The 13574-nt window shown below is 53.8% G+C and overlaps 1 protein-coding gene across 2 annotated transcripts in view; it reads left to right on the plus strand.

The window, feature by feature from the left end:
• LOC144734706 (ribosomal protein S6 kinase alpha-5-like) overlaps window positions 1-13574 on the plus strand; it is a 51629-nt gene that overhangs the window by 18375 nt on the left and 19680 nt on the right. For both annotated transcript variants that reach the window (XM_078617021.1, XM_078617022.1), the window contains exons 2-8: window positions 5881-5952; window positions 6402-6620; window positions 7308-7423; window positions 8392-8499; window positions 10368-10451; window positions 10958-11061; window positions 11932-12082. In XM_078617021.1, coding sequence (XP_078473147.1) covers window positions 5881-5952; window positions 6402-6620; window positions 7308-7423; window positions 8392-8499; window positions 10368-10451; window positions 10958-11061; window positions 11932-12082 — 854 coding nt within the window. The remainder of the gene's footprint in view (window positions 1-5880; window positions 5953-6401; window positions 6621-7307; window positions 7424-8391; window positions 8500-10367; window positions 10452-10957; window positions 11062-11931; window positions 12083-13574) is intronic.

Raw genomic sequence — 13574 nt, forward strand, 5'->3', positions numbered from 1 at the left:
CGCCCGCCAGCGTGAGTAACTCCGGGAGACGCGCGTGCGTGCGCACGCAGTCAGTGCCAAGGAGGTGCGGTGCATCGCGCGTGGGACGGGCACGCGCCGCACGCCTGCCGATTGCGCCGTTTGGTCACGAGGACGCGACATGTCTCTTGCGCGGGTGTGGGTGCCTGTGACCGCCGCAATTCTCGATTACCGCACGCCCGCGACAACAGGCATCATTACATCATTCACTCCCTTGCTTTTCCGAACATCGAGTCCTTTAGTTGCTCGGTGGTGCGCACGAGTACGCGTTCGTGTGTTTTGTAATCATAAATGCGTTCGCTCCGCTTGTCGGTTCGGGGCTCGACTCCGGCGGGCTGCCCTGGTTAATGCTGCGGTGCATGTTCACTGCGGCGTACCGCGCGCTGTCCGCTTGGCGCACCGGTTTCACGTTAAATTCGTGGTTGCCGTCGTTCCGAGACGAGCAGGCCATTGTGTTAATTCTAGATTTGAAGCTTTCATGACTGCAAGGATTCATATTCTTAGGTTTTTTTCGGTAAAGTCACGTAGGTAAAAATTTAAATTAATAAAAGTAAAATAAAAATCACGACGTTTCGGAGGCAACACAAGCTTCCGTCTTCAGGTGGAACAGTCACAGCACGATAGCTGTATCGAAAAAAACCTAAGAATATAGGCCATTGTGTTCCATAGACGCGGTCCAAGTTCTCCAACCGACATTGGGAAATTAAAAGCTCGTTTGGGAAACGCAGCTATCGTCGCCCCCGCCCCCCTCCCGACTGCGAAAACCTAACAGGACCCTCTTGAAGAAACAGCCTTGAGACTCAGGGTGGCTGTTGTTACATCCAGGGTGTGTGGCAGGGCAAGTTGCCCTGGTCACGGCCCTGCACTTTCTGTCACAGCAAGAGGTCCCTGCTTTGACAGAAGTGACTGAGCTTGCTAAGTTTAGAAACCCAGGGCTGCTGCCAAGTTAAATATATCCCCTCTGCAGTGCCCGATCAGTGCAGATAAGATGCTTGCAGCAGTGATAGATAAATATTGTTTTCACTCTGGGTGCTTCAGCCTATTTTTGGTGTTTATTATTTGAATTATATTATTAATATCATCAATATGATGATTATATTGTTGACTTAAAGCTTTCGTGACTGCAGGAATTCATATTCTTTGGGTCTTTCGGTAAAGTCGCGTAGATTCAATCGCAACGCAATCACCTGATGACGATTGCTTGCGTTGCGATCGAAGCGTCGTGATATTTTTATTTCTATCTAAATGACTTTACCGAAAGAATATTATTATATTGTTATTGTCAATAGTTTAAATTTATCTTCTTGGTTCTTTCGGTAAAGTCACGTAGAATGGAAATTATAAAATAATAAAAATAAAACAATAAAATATGTTTTATTTTTATTATTAATAATAAAAATAAAACATAATAAAATATGTTTTATTTTTATTATTTTATTATTTCCATTCTACGTGACTTTACCGAAAGAACCAAGAAGATGAATCCCTGCAGTCACGAAAGCTTTAAATCGAAGTTTAAATTTAGTTTACTTTATTTGCCTTTTGACATTTGTCGCAAGAGTGGTGTCGTGCCGCCCCCCCAAGTTGTCGCCTGACGTCGCGAGGGTTCTTGCCCTGACGTCGCGAGGGTTCTTGCCATAACGACCTCGTGGAATCAGGAGTGGCCACCAAAGTCTTGGCTTGAACCACGATTGGCACTCGGGCCCTGATGACCACCACTCTCCCATCGCCTGTGCCGCTATCGCTGAGCAGCGCCGCCCTTGGCTGGCTTGCTCTGCCAGGCCAATCGGCAACGTGTTTACATTTTAATTAAACCGCTCCTTCGCTCAACACTGCCCGGCGTAATCACCGCTGTTTGGGATTTGTGAACCCAGCATTCTTCTCTATTTACTTTTCAAGCTTTTTCAGTGACTCGTAAAAGTAGAATTTTTACCGTGTGCCATTGTAGAGAATTCATAATCGTCATCAGCCACGATCAAGACCCTTGTTCATCTTGTGTATGGCTCCGTTAAGTTGAGTAGAGAATTTAACGGCGTGTTCGCGAGCCAAGTACATTTCGGGTAAATTCCTCCGTTGAAAGATCTCGCGGGGGGGACATTGAGTGAGGATGTGAACCCCTTGGCTGCTCGGCCTGTGGAACGAAAACGTAACTTTTTTTAACTTTACGTGGGCGCACTGACTCATGCGCGTTAGATCATCGCCATTTCCGTAGCTGTTTAATTCTCACTTCCTGGTTCAGCAACCTGAAGATGCTCGACGCGGTTTAGGGCGAAACGCCCCAGTGTACCTGATTGCTAACAATTCCATTGTGAAGAATCACCCTCGGACTCACCGGCGAGGGAGCTCAAAACGACAACAATCTGCGTGACCCCGGGAATTGCCAATTGTGCATCACCGAAAGCAACCCGGTGGGTGGGGGGGGACGCAGAGAAACAAACGACGCGGTGCGCACGTGAACATTGAATTCGTTTGGACCGCGTCGAGCGGCGGAGGGCTCTCGTGACGAAAAGTTTGGCCGGAGTGATTACGTGGCACGAAATTGTTGCAATAGTTCTTTATAGGTCTACACCTGAGGCAGCTTAGAATAGTGCTGCAATAACAAAGCAGTCTTCACAGAACCCGGTTGATGGATTAACGCCGCACGCAAATATGCGCCGTGTGCCCCCCCCCCCCCCGGTGTTGCCTGAGCCGAGGCCGGCGTTTTCAGTCCGCAGTTGACGAAGTCCAGATCCCCGCAGTAATGGCCCCCGTGATTGCATTGGCAAGTGCAGGCGTGCATTCGCTGGTACTTTACTCCTGGGGCGGGGAGCGGCGGCGCAACGCTTGGCGCACCGTGCTGCGGACCCAGCGGCCTGCGTTGGATTCCCAGCCACGGCTAACGTCGGTGATACCTGATCCCGGGTCGTGGTTGCGCCCTCGCCACCTTTCGCCAACTCGTACCGACGAGCATGGTGAAGTATTGACAAACAACTCTCAATCGCCTCACAGACTCGGTGTATTTGCTACAGCCCTATGGGAGTTGGAGACTCATGAAACCGGCCGGTGGCTCAGCGGCTCAGTCGGAAGGGCGCGAGTTAAAATCCTGGTCGAGGGTTGACTCGGCCCATCATCCTTCCATGGGCTGGTAAAATAGGTACCATTTTGCGGGGAAGTCAATGGTGGTTGTCCTGTGGATACACTAGCCCATGCCGTAGGAATGAGGAATTTCCATCACTGGGCTCTGCGGGGCAGTAAACAGAAGATGAGCACTCGTGCCTCAATGTGGCTCATTTGAGCAGCAGGGAATCACTCTAACACTTGAATACATCTTAACGCTCGATACAAAACGATTACAAAACACTACACTGCAAGGCGGTGCCGCGGATTTACATAGCTCGGAAATGCGACCGCATCTCGGCGCTGTCCAGTAGCACAGTGCGTCTTTGGTTTGTCGAGAGAGAGAGGCGGTCATGGGTCATAGGCAGAGAGGAAGGTCTTGAGCCTGGACGTAAAGTGGGGCAAGGAGCCGACAGCACGGACGACGGGGGGTATTGGGGGAAGGAAGGACTAACACGATAGGGCGTTTAATTACGCACACAAATCGGTGTTCTCACACGATCATGCGTGTCGTGCCGTCGTTACATTGTGGGGCCGAATCTGTTGCAGTGCGGGCAAGAAGAGCCGAGTAAATCGATAGGCACGTGGCGATTCTCTCCCGTTATTGATCCGTGGCGAGGGTTGAAAGCGGCCGGACTCCATGGCGACGCGCCGAGGGAAGCCGCCCCCTCTCCTCTCGAGTGTTCTCATCAAAGCGTGGCGGTGGCTCGTTCGAGTCTGGCCCCGAGGGGGAAGTGGGGACCGTACCTCCACTGGTGCGTGCGTGTGTGTGTGGGTCTTATTATTTAATGAATTGGTTTACTTGGTGTTGAAAAGCAGCGAAATCAAGGACCTGCCTCCCCCCTCCCCACCCCCGTCACGTTTTGTAAATGGTTCACAGACATCGCAAGCCGTTTAACATGTAGGGTTTCGCGACCAATATTATGCATAAGAGGGTTTGTTTGGGTTGGATCGCGTAAATATAAATGTGTCGTTGAACCCGCCATCTCCTGACACAGCCAATTAGTACGTTTTGTCATTTAAACAAAACGTGGCAATTCGTTACCAGTACAGCACACCGGTTGTGTGCTGGAGTGCAAACCGACAGCATTTAAAATTCGAGTAGCGTGACGTTTCGCCGGTAATTACAACCAGCATCATCAGGCAGGCAGCCAGAGCCATGAAAAATCCTCCTCCTGCTTCCATCTTAATTAGGAATTTGCACGCACATTGACACAACAATTTGCACGCACGTTTACACAACAATTTGCACGTACGTTGACACAGCGATTTGCACGTACGTTGACACGGCAATTTGCACGCACGTTGACACGGCGATTTGCACGTACGTTGACACGGCGATTTGCACGCACGTTGACACGGAAATTTGCACGTACGTTGACACGGCAATTTGCACGTACGTTGACACGGCAATTTGCACGCACGTTGACACGGCAATTTGCACGTACGTTGACACGGCGATTTGCACGCACGTTGACACGGCGATTTGCACGCACGTTGACACGGCAATTTGCACGTACGTTTACACAACAATTTGCACTTACGTTGACACAACAATTTGCATGCACGTTTACACAACAATTTGCACGTACGCTGACAACAATTTGCACGCACGTTTACACAACAATTTGCACGCACGTTTACACAACAATTTGCACGCACGTTTACACAACAATTTGCACGCACGTTTACACAACAATTTGCACGCGCGTTTACACAACAATTTGCACGCACGTTTACACAGCGGTGGAATTGTGAATATCGAAGGCGGCGCAGTTTGTGTGCAGGATGGGGGTGGGGGAATGTGAACAGAATTCTTCAGGGCTCTTGGCCTCGTGCACAGACACCGGCCTGTGGGTGGTGATCGTGAAGCGTCGTCGTCGTTGTGGCACTAAGGGATCGCACCGGTCGCGCCGTGGGGGCTCGATGGGCTCACGACGGAAGCTCGCCGTGGCCGGACGCAGCGACCTCGCGCTGCCGCGGGCATCGTCGCTCGCCGTTGTCAAGTAACGGCGCTCGTGGTGGGCTGTGTCGGACGCGCGTACGTGTACGAGTGTGTTGACGTGGTCACCGTTTCTTTGTGAAATGCAAAATTGGTTAAAGGCACGTCGGTACGCGGGACTCTTTTTTTTTTGTCTCGCACGTTTGCACAGATCTGCCGCCTTAGTTTTCTCTTCTGCGCGCGGAGATTCTCCGAGCCAGGTAGACTGAGTGCGGTCGGTGGCACGTGGCTAGGAGTAGCCGCAGCCGTTGTGAGAGGGAAACTGGTTTCGCAACATCTGCCACAGTTTGGCGTCTTTGCTCATAAAAAAACTATAAAATGTCCAATTCACTGCCAGCCACGGTCTTGCGGCACTCACGGCTCGTCGCCCTCCGTGTTCGGTATTTATGCGCGTACGTGCATCGGTGTGTGTGTACGTATGGGGAGCAGCGTTGCAATGGTCAGCGCGCACTGCGCTACGAACCCGGCCACCCGAGTTCTATTTTCGCTCGCGACCAATAACGGTGACGAATATTTGAACCGGTCCTGGGCCTCAAATGAGTACCTGGTGCGGTGTGTAAACATCGCCACATGGGAGACAAAGGTTGCCGGGCGTGGTGTTGGCCACCCAGCCCCCCGTGTACCGTGCCGGCCTTCATAGGCCCTCCTCACTAACAGCACTTGCCTCAACAGTCTGCGAAGGCTACACGGGGAATCCTTTGTCTTTTGTGTGTACGCTCAGGGTCTGTCACATTTACCAACACGGACTGCTCTTCTGTTCACAGCCAACCTCACTGGGTACTCGGAGCGCGTGGGAATGGAGAACTTTGAACTCTTGAAAGTGCTCGGCACCGGCGGTGAGTCCTTCCCACCCACCCCCACCCCTCCCCTTCCTCCACCGCGTCATCGACGCGTTTGTTTTAGGAGCGAAATAAACCGGCTCTCCGGGCCTTCTCAGTGCGGTCTTAGGCCTCGTCGCTGGCGACGGGGCCTTGTGTGACGTTGCAGCTTCGCCGGCATCACCGGGGGCTGCGTCCTCTGCACAGCCGATTGTGCCGGTGATTGTGGCGTTCCCACCGCTGGCTCTGCAGCGTTGTATAACAGGAGACGAGCTCACCGGTGCCTCACGTGCGGCTCTCTCGAGCAGCGGGAAGTGGCGACCGTCGTTCCGCGGGAGCGTGGGACGAGCGGCGCTCTCGAGGGCGGCTCCCGCGACAAACCCCGCGCTGCGCCGTGTGGCGGGGTTCAATGCTTACCCGCGACGTCCTCCCCCCCCCCCCTGCCACCCCCCCCGCCCCGTATCCAGCGTACGGGAAGGTGTTCCTGGTGCGCAAGGTGAGCGGGCACGACGCGGGGAAGCTGTACGCCATGAAGGTGCTCAAAAAGGCCTCCATCGTGCAGAAGGCCAAGACGGCCGAACACACGCGCACCGAGCGGCAGGTGCTGGAGCACATCCGCCAGTCGCCCTTCCTCGTCACGCTGCACTACGCCTTCCAGACGGACACCAAGCTGCACCTCATCCTGGGTGAGCGCGCCGAACCCGCATGGCCGCACGCAGGACAAAGACCAACAAAGGTCCCCCCTCCCCCACACCATGTGTGTAGCCTACCTTCAGCGAGCAGCTCTCGAGGCAGGCACGGCACACCAGCAGGGTGAGGTTGGCCAACAAGCACGCCTGGCCGCCTTTGTCCCCCTGGTGCCGATGTTGACACGGCGCACCAGGGGGACTCGGCTTGTGGGGGAAGTCCAGGACCGCTTCGCATATTCGCCACTGATATTGGAAGTGAGCGGGCATCGAACTTGGGGTATCGGGTTTGCAGCGCAGTGCGTTGACCACTCCGCCACCGCTCCGCACCATTCTCCAGAACTCGCACGCATTCGCACACCTGCAAACTGGAGTCCATCCTGTCTCAGCTTTTCCCCCACTCCTCCCTCCACACTCCCCCCACTCTCTCGCACCCTTACGCAACCTTAGAAATAACATTCCATATTTGGGCGTCCGCTCCAGTCGGAACTGATTACTCGGTCAGAATTCAATAGCCCAGACAGCAGCCTTTTTGGCCCAATATTCATCCCAACTTCCGAACGTCCCATTCACAGACCGCGTATTTTTTCCCCAAGAGATGCTCGATTTGGGCGACCTCGGCCAGCGGCGTTGCTCCGTGCGGCCGCGGAGACTCGTCCCTGACGCACGTTTTGCACACCCGCGCAGACTACGTGAACGGTGGGGAGATGTTCACCCACCTGTACCAGCGGGAGCACTTCACCGAGGACGAGGTTCGCGTCTACATCGGCGAGATCGTGCTGGCGCTGGAGCACCTGCACAAGGTAAACCCGCGAGCGCGCCTGGGGAACCGTTCCGAAAAGTTGGGGACACCGAGCCGGCAACGGCGGAGACCCTGGGTTCGAACCCAGAAGACCGGCTGCTGCCCGTGACTCAACCACGCTCTCGAGTCCTGTTCTGTTCACGCGCATGATGGCAGCGGCAACACGTTCATGGAGCTCAATGCCATTGATGTCGAGGTCCTGCTGCTGTTGCTTGTCTTTAACATATTTCTCTATGTGTCTCTATATCTCTGTGCATCTCCATGAGTCTGTATGGGTTTACTATACAATGGCTCCATGGTTTAGGTTGCACGGCTACAGTCGCACCCGCTGTTGACGGAGATGTGTAGCGAGCACCCTCTGCTGGCGTGCTCCCCTGCACCCCCTCCCCTCCCCGCCGCAGCCTAAAGCACCTGCTTCAATGCGCGGTGTTCGACTCTCCAGCACAATCATCGAGACTCGACTCTGCATCATCAGCTGCTAAGATGATGGGGGGGGGCACAGGTCGCAAACGAATTTTGATTCCTTACCCGTACCCGGCCGCACCAGGGTCGCAAGCGGGCACCTGTACCCGTACCCGGCCGGGTAGGGTACGGGTACCCGATTACGACCTCTGGGATGAAGCCATGTTGCAGGCGCGGGTGGGTTGATTCTAGGAACTTGAATTGTGAGAAGAGACAAGACGTTGGGAAATGAGTGACAAACGGTTACTCACCAGTGACTCACGGCCTACCCGTACCCGTACCCAACCGCACCAGGGTCGCAAACGGGTACCCATACCCGGCCGGGTACGGGTAGCCGGGTATCGGGTAGGGTACGGGTATCGGGTACCCGATTGCGACCTCTGGGGGGGGGGGGGGGGGGGGGTGCCATACGGCGGGTGATGTGGCCCCGGTGTTGGCGTGCGCTCTCTGATGGCCGTTTATCCAGGATTACCGCCGGGGTGACTCTGCCCCTCTCTCCCGCTTCAGCTGGGAATCATTTACCGGGACATCAAGCTGGAGAATATCCTCCTGGACTGCGAAGGCCACATCGTGCTCACGGACTTTGGGCTCAGCAAAGAGTTTGTAATAGAGGAGGTATGTGCCTCTGTGTGTGTGTGTGGCTCTGTGTGTGTGTGTGGCTCTGTGTGTGTGGCTCTGTGTGTGTGTGTGGCTCTGTGTGTGTGTGTGTGGCTCTGTGTGTGTGTGTGGCTCTGTGTGTGTGTGTGTGGCTCTGTGTGTGTGGCTCTGTGTGTGTGTGGCTCTGTGTGTGTGGCTCTGTGTGTGTGTGTGGCTCTGTGTGTGTGTGTGGCTCTGTGTGTGTGTGTGGCTCTTTGTGTGTGTGTGTGGCTCTGTGTTTGGCTGTGTGTGTTTCGCTCTGTGTGTGTGTGGCTCTGTGTGTGTGTGTGGCTCTGTGTGTGTGTGTGGCTCTGTGTGTGTGTGTGGCTCTGTGTGTGTGTCTCTGTGTGTGGCTCTGTGTGTGTGTGTGTGGCTCTGTGTGTGTGTGTGTGGCTCTGTGTGTGTGTGGCTCTGTGTGTGTGTGTGTGTGGCTCTGTGTGTGTGTGTGTGGCTCTGTGTGTGTCTCTGTGTGTGTGTGTGTGGCTCTGTGTGTGTGTGTGTGGCTCTGTGTGTGTGTGTGTGTGGCTCTGTGTGTGTGTGTGTGTGGCTCTGTGTGTGTGTGTGTGGCTCTGTGTGTGTGGCTCTGTGTTTGGCTGTGTGTGTGTGTTGTGGGGAGCGGGGGTGTAGTCACAGTTAACACGCTGCGCTATAAACCCGGTGACCCGACCAACATCATTGACGATTATCTGAACCGGCGGTGATCCTCCCTTAGGTCTACTCAACCTTAAACGAACGTATGTGGTGCAGTATGTAAATATCACCACTAGGGAGACAAATGTGGCCAGGCATGGTGCTAGTCACACCACGCTATCGTGTGCCCTGCCGACCTTCATATGTACTCGCTATCAGCACTTGCTTCGGCAGCCTGTGTAGGTTATATGGGTGATCTTTGTCTTGGTTTGTCTATACATTTGTAGGGTAGTGGTTCACACATTGGAGCGCTACACAGTACAACTGCGAAAATACGCTCCCATGTATTCAAATCAGAATATTGATTTTTCCTGGAGGAATCCGATGAGCTCTCGATCTCTTTTTAACAGATGTCCAGTCGGGGCACGGGGTAAGAACGTTACAACAACAAACGACACAACAACACAATAGTAGTGCAAAGTCTTCTTGGTTCTTTCGGTAAAGTCACGTAGAAGGGAAATAATAAAATAATAAAAATAAAACATAATAAAATACAATTCTCACGACGTTTCGGCCACAACGCAAGCAGCCGTCCTCAGGTGAAGAACAGGTCTGTCGGAAAGACAGCGTCAGACAGGTAAACAAATCTCCCAAAGACAAACAAATACAACAACTAATCCATGCCCATCCTACCAGGCAAAGCCTACTGAGGCATTAACTTATTGTTCAGAAGCGACCTGGCCACCACAAATGAATGCTCAGCAAAATTGGCTCATCGTTTGGACATTTATAGCAGCAAAATAATCTAAAAAGTCTAAACTACGGTGTTTTCTGTCAGTGCTGTACATACGCGTAGAATAATGCTTCAGAGTTGCGAAATGACTAAAAATTCCAACACAGATGACTCATTTGGGATCGCGCACAGCGGCAACCATCACCCCATGCCGGCAGACTAATGCCTTCTAGCAGACCCAGGTGCCGAATCACCTTGTGCTGTTAAAGGGGCAGCTGTAAGCGGAGGGTGTGCCCCCCTTCTAATGTGTTAAGATGCGATGAAAGTTGCTTTTCGTGTGTGTGAAGCCTTTGAGAACAATACACCCCTCCCCCTCCCTGGCGGGGGGGTGAGTGCGGCCTCTGTCGCACACCCCGCTCATTCTCAATGTTATTCTTTTGTGTGAAACGATCCTCCCCTCTCCGTGCGCGTGCCGTGCGTCCAGAACGAGCGGGCCTATTCCTTCTGCGGGACGATAGAATACATGGCACCGGAGATCGTGAAGGGAGGGAATGCGGGGCACAATAAGGTTCGTCTCCACGCCGGCAAATTTAAGCCGCTGTACACACTGCACACACCTGATGGTTGGTAGTAGTTGAAAGTTGTACCTTGAGGGATCGTGAACGATGGCGTTGAGACGGACTCAACTATGGGAACGCCACTGTGCCCTGTACAATTTTTCCAGGCTGTAGACGCACTGTACTCTTTGGTTATTTCGGTACAGTCACGTAGGTATAAAATATCAAATAAATTAAATCACGATGTTTCGATTGCAACACAAGCAATCATCATCAGGTGTGAAAACTACAGCACAACTACAGCTAAACATTTTCTTGCTGTAGTTTTCACACCTAATGATGATTGCTTGTGTTGCAATCGAAACGTCGTGATCTCATTTATTTTATATTTTATACCCACGTGACTTTACCGAAAGAACCAAAGAGTATGGATCCCTGCAGTCACGAAAACTTAAAATCTAGAATGTAGACGCACTGCCCTATGGGAATGTTGCTGTGTCCTGTATGATTGTGCCAGGCTGTGGACTGGTGGAGCCTGGGTGTGCTCATGTACGAGTTTCTGACGGGCGCCTCCCCATTCACGGTCGAGGGAGAAAAGAACAACCAGTCGGAGATCTCCAAGTGAGTGCCTCTCGTGCCGGGCGGCTCCACACCAATCGCTCCCCGGAAGTGGCGCGACGTACATCGGTGCCTGCAACGGCTTTCGCGTCGTCAGCGTGCGTACGGCGACATCGTCTGGCCCTGCCCCCTTACCGCAGAGCCCCGCCCCTCGCCCTATTGCCTCCACCCCCTTCCCACCCGCGTCAGGATTGTGACGACCGCGTCGCGGGCTCGGAAACAACAAATGCTGCGCGTGACGAAACGCGTCGCCGCGAATCGCTCTGAGCGGGAATCGTAACCGGTTGAGCGGCCGGTTGCTGGGACGTCCGCATGCAAGCCACTCTGTTGCATTGCAACCAAGTTGCATGCAACCGATCATTCAGGTGTGCACCTGGCTCAACAAGACAACAGACGACTGTGGATTTGACCGCGCTTCAAGACTGTCTACAGAAGCGCGTGTTCACTTCGTAGAGAGGCAGTCAGAGGCGGGGGAAACAAAGAGTTGAGCCTGGATTTGAACAGGGGTCAGGGAGCCAACAGCACGGACGGCTGGACTCAAGGGAGTTCCAGACTTTGGGCGCAGCAGAGGAAAATGCATGACCTCCCATTGAGCGAAGGCTGCTGGAGCGGAGAGTGAGTGGAGGAGAGTAGAGTGAGGCAGAGAGAGAGGTCCTGGCACAAGCGAAGTGACGGTAGGAAACGTGTGGCCGACCTCACCTTGTAGTGCGAGCCTCCACCCTCCTGCTGCTCCACACGGACCCAGAGCCACAGCACCCAGCGGAGTTCTGCTCGTCCTGCTGACCTCCTCTCCCGTGCTCCCCCTCGCTCCCCCGCTCCCTCCCTCCTCCGCTCCCTCCTTCTCTCCCGCTCCCCGTGCCCGCGTTTGCGCAGGAGGATTCTCCGGAGCGACCCGCCCTTCCCGGGTGACATTCGCAACCCGGTGCGTGACCTCATCCAGAAGCTCCTGGTCAAGGACCCCAAGAGGCGTCTGGGCTCCGGCCCCGCCGGGGCGGACGAGATCAAGAACCACGCCTTCTTCAAGGTTCGTTTGCAGCATCCGTGTCACTAATGCAGCGGTCAGGCTCGCACAGAGGAGCCTTAAAAGAACTCGGCCACGTACCTCGATGACACTGCGGCCCTCAAGAGATGTGTGGTGTGTGTGTGTGTGGGGAGCCGTCGTGTCGTTGTGGTTAGCGCACTGCTCCTCCGAACCCGGCGACCCGAGCTCGATTCCCCGTTCACGGCCAACATCAGTGACGATTATATGAACCGGTCCTGGGCCTCCCCTAGGTCGACTCAACCCCAAATGAGTACCTGGTGTGGTCTGTAAACATCGCCACTGGGGAGACAAAGGCGGCTGGGCGTGGTGTTGGCCACCCGTGCTGCTCGCTAACAGGACTTGCCCCAACAGTCTGAGAAAGTTATACAGGGGGGATCATTGTCTTTGTGATTTTTGTTTTTATTTTATTTTACTTTCTTCGTGACTTTACCGAAAAAACCTAAGAAGATGATTCCTTGCAGTCACGAAAGCTTCAAATCTAGAATTGTCTTTGTAGTTGTTATAGCCATACCTATCAGCCCATAAGGTTTACCTGTATTCTTGTACAGGGAAAATGAGTTTTCCCGTCCATACTGCGTACAGCCGTTTCAACATGGGCCACATTTTTTTTGTCTATGTGTTTATCTTTCTCCCTTGTGATGGGACTTTGTTGGATGAACATTGCGATTTATAAGGGCACGGAGTGACCAGTAAGGTCTGAATTGGTCTGTAATAAGGTAGGCACTGGTAAGGGGTTGATAGGTATGTATACCGGGTGACTCGGCATTTTCACGGTCGAGAGATTCGCTGGATCGGCGTTTCCGACCTCGGAGTCACCTGGCCGCCAACCATGTGTGGGTCTGCAACGGTGAACCCTCTCAGAGCCGGCGCCGCCCGTTCCTGTGACTTCGCGACGACAACCTCCTCCTGTGGCCGATGCCGAGATCGTGTCACGTGACCGAGCGCAGGTTTTGTTTACGGCCACCCAGTGGCAACATCTGGAAAATAAAGTTATTGCACACAAGGGACCAGGGCAACGGCCGCATTCTTACCAACACATAAAACGTGAGCAGGTCCACAGAACTAATTTTAAAAGTTGCTGGCTTCAGGTAAAACTAGCGTGGCTGTGAAAGGATTCAGAGTGGTGCATTGTGTGGTTCAGTCGCAGTCTCGCTGAGTTGCAATCCCCGTTGAGTCACCGTCCCCGCTGAGTCCTGGTCCCCGCTGAGTCGCAGTCCCTCTGGGTCTCTATCCCCGTTGAGTCCTGGCCCCATCTGAGTCGCCGTTGAGTTGCCGTCCCCGCTGAGTCGCAGTCCCTGCTGAGTCCTGGTCCCAGCTGAGTCGCAGTCTCTCTGGGTCTCTATCCCCGTTGAGTCCCGGCCCCATCTGAGTCGCCGTTGAGTTGCCATCCCCGCTGAATTGCCGTCCCTGCTGAGTCGTGGTCCCGCAGAGTCTCCGTTCCCGCCGAGTCACAGTCCCACTTCTCCCCTGTGTG

This window comes from Lampetra planeri, chromosome 52 (genome assembly GCF_965212315.1).
Source record: "Lampetra planeri chromosome 52, kcLamPlan1.2.h2, whole genome shotgun sequence".
NCBI lineage: Eukaryota > Metazoa > Chordata > Hyperoartia > Petromyzontiformes > Petromyzontidae > Lampetra > Lampetra planeri.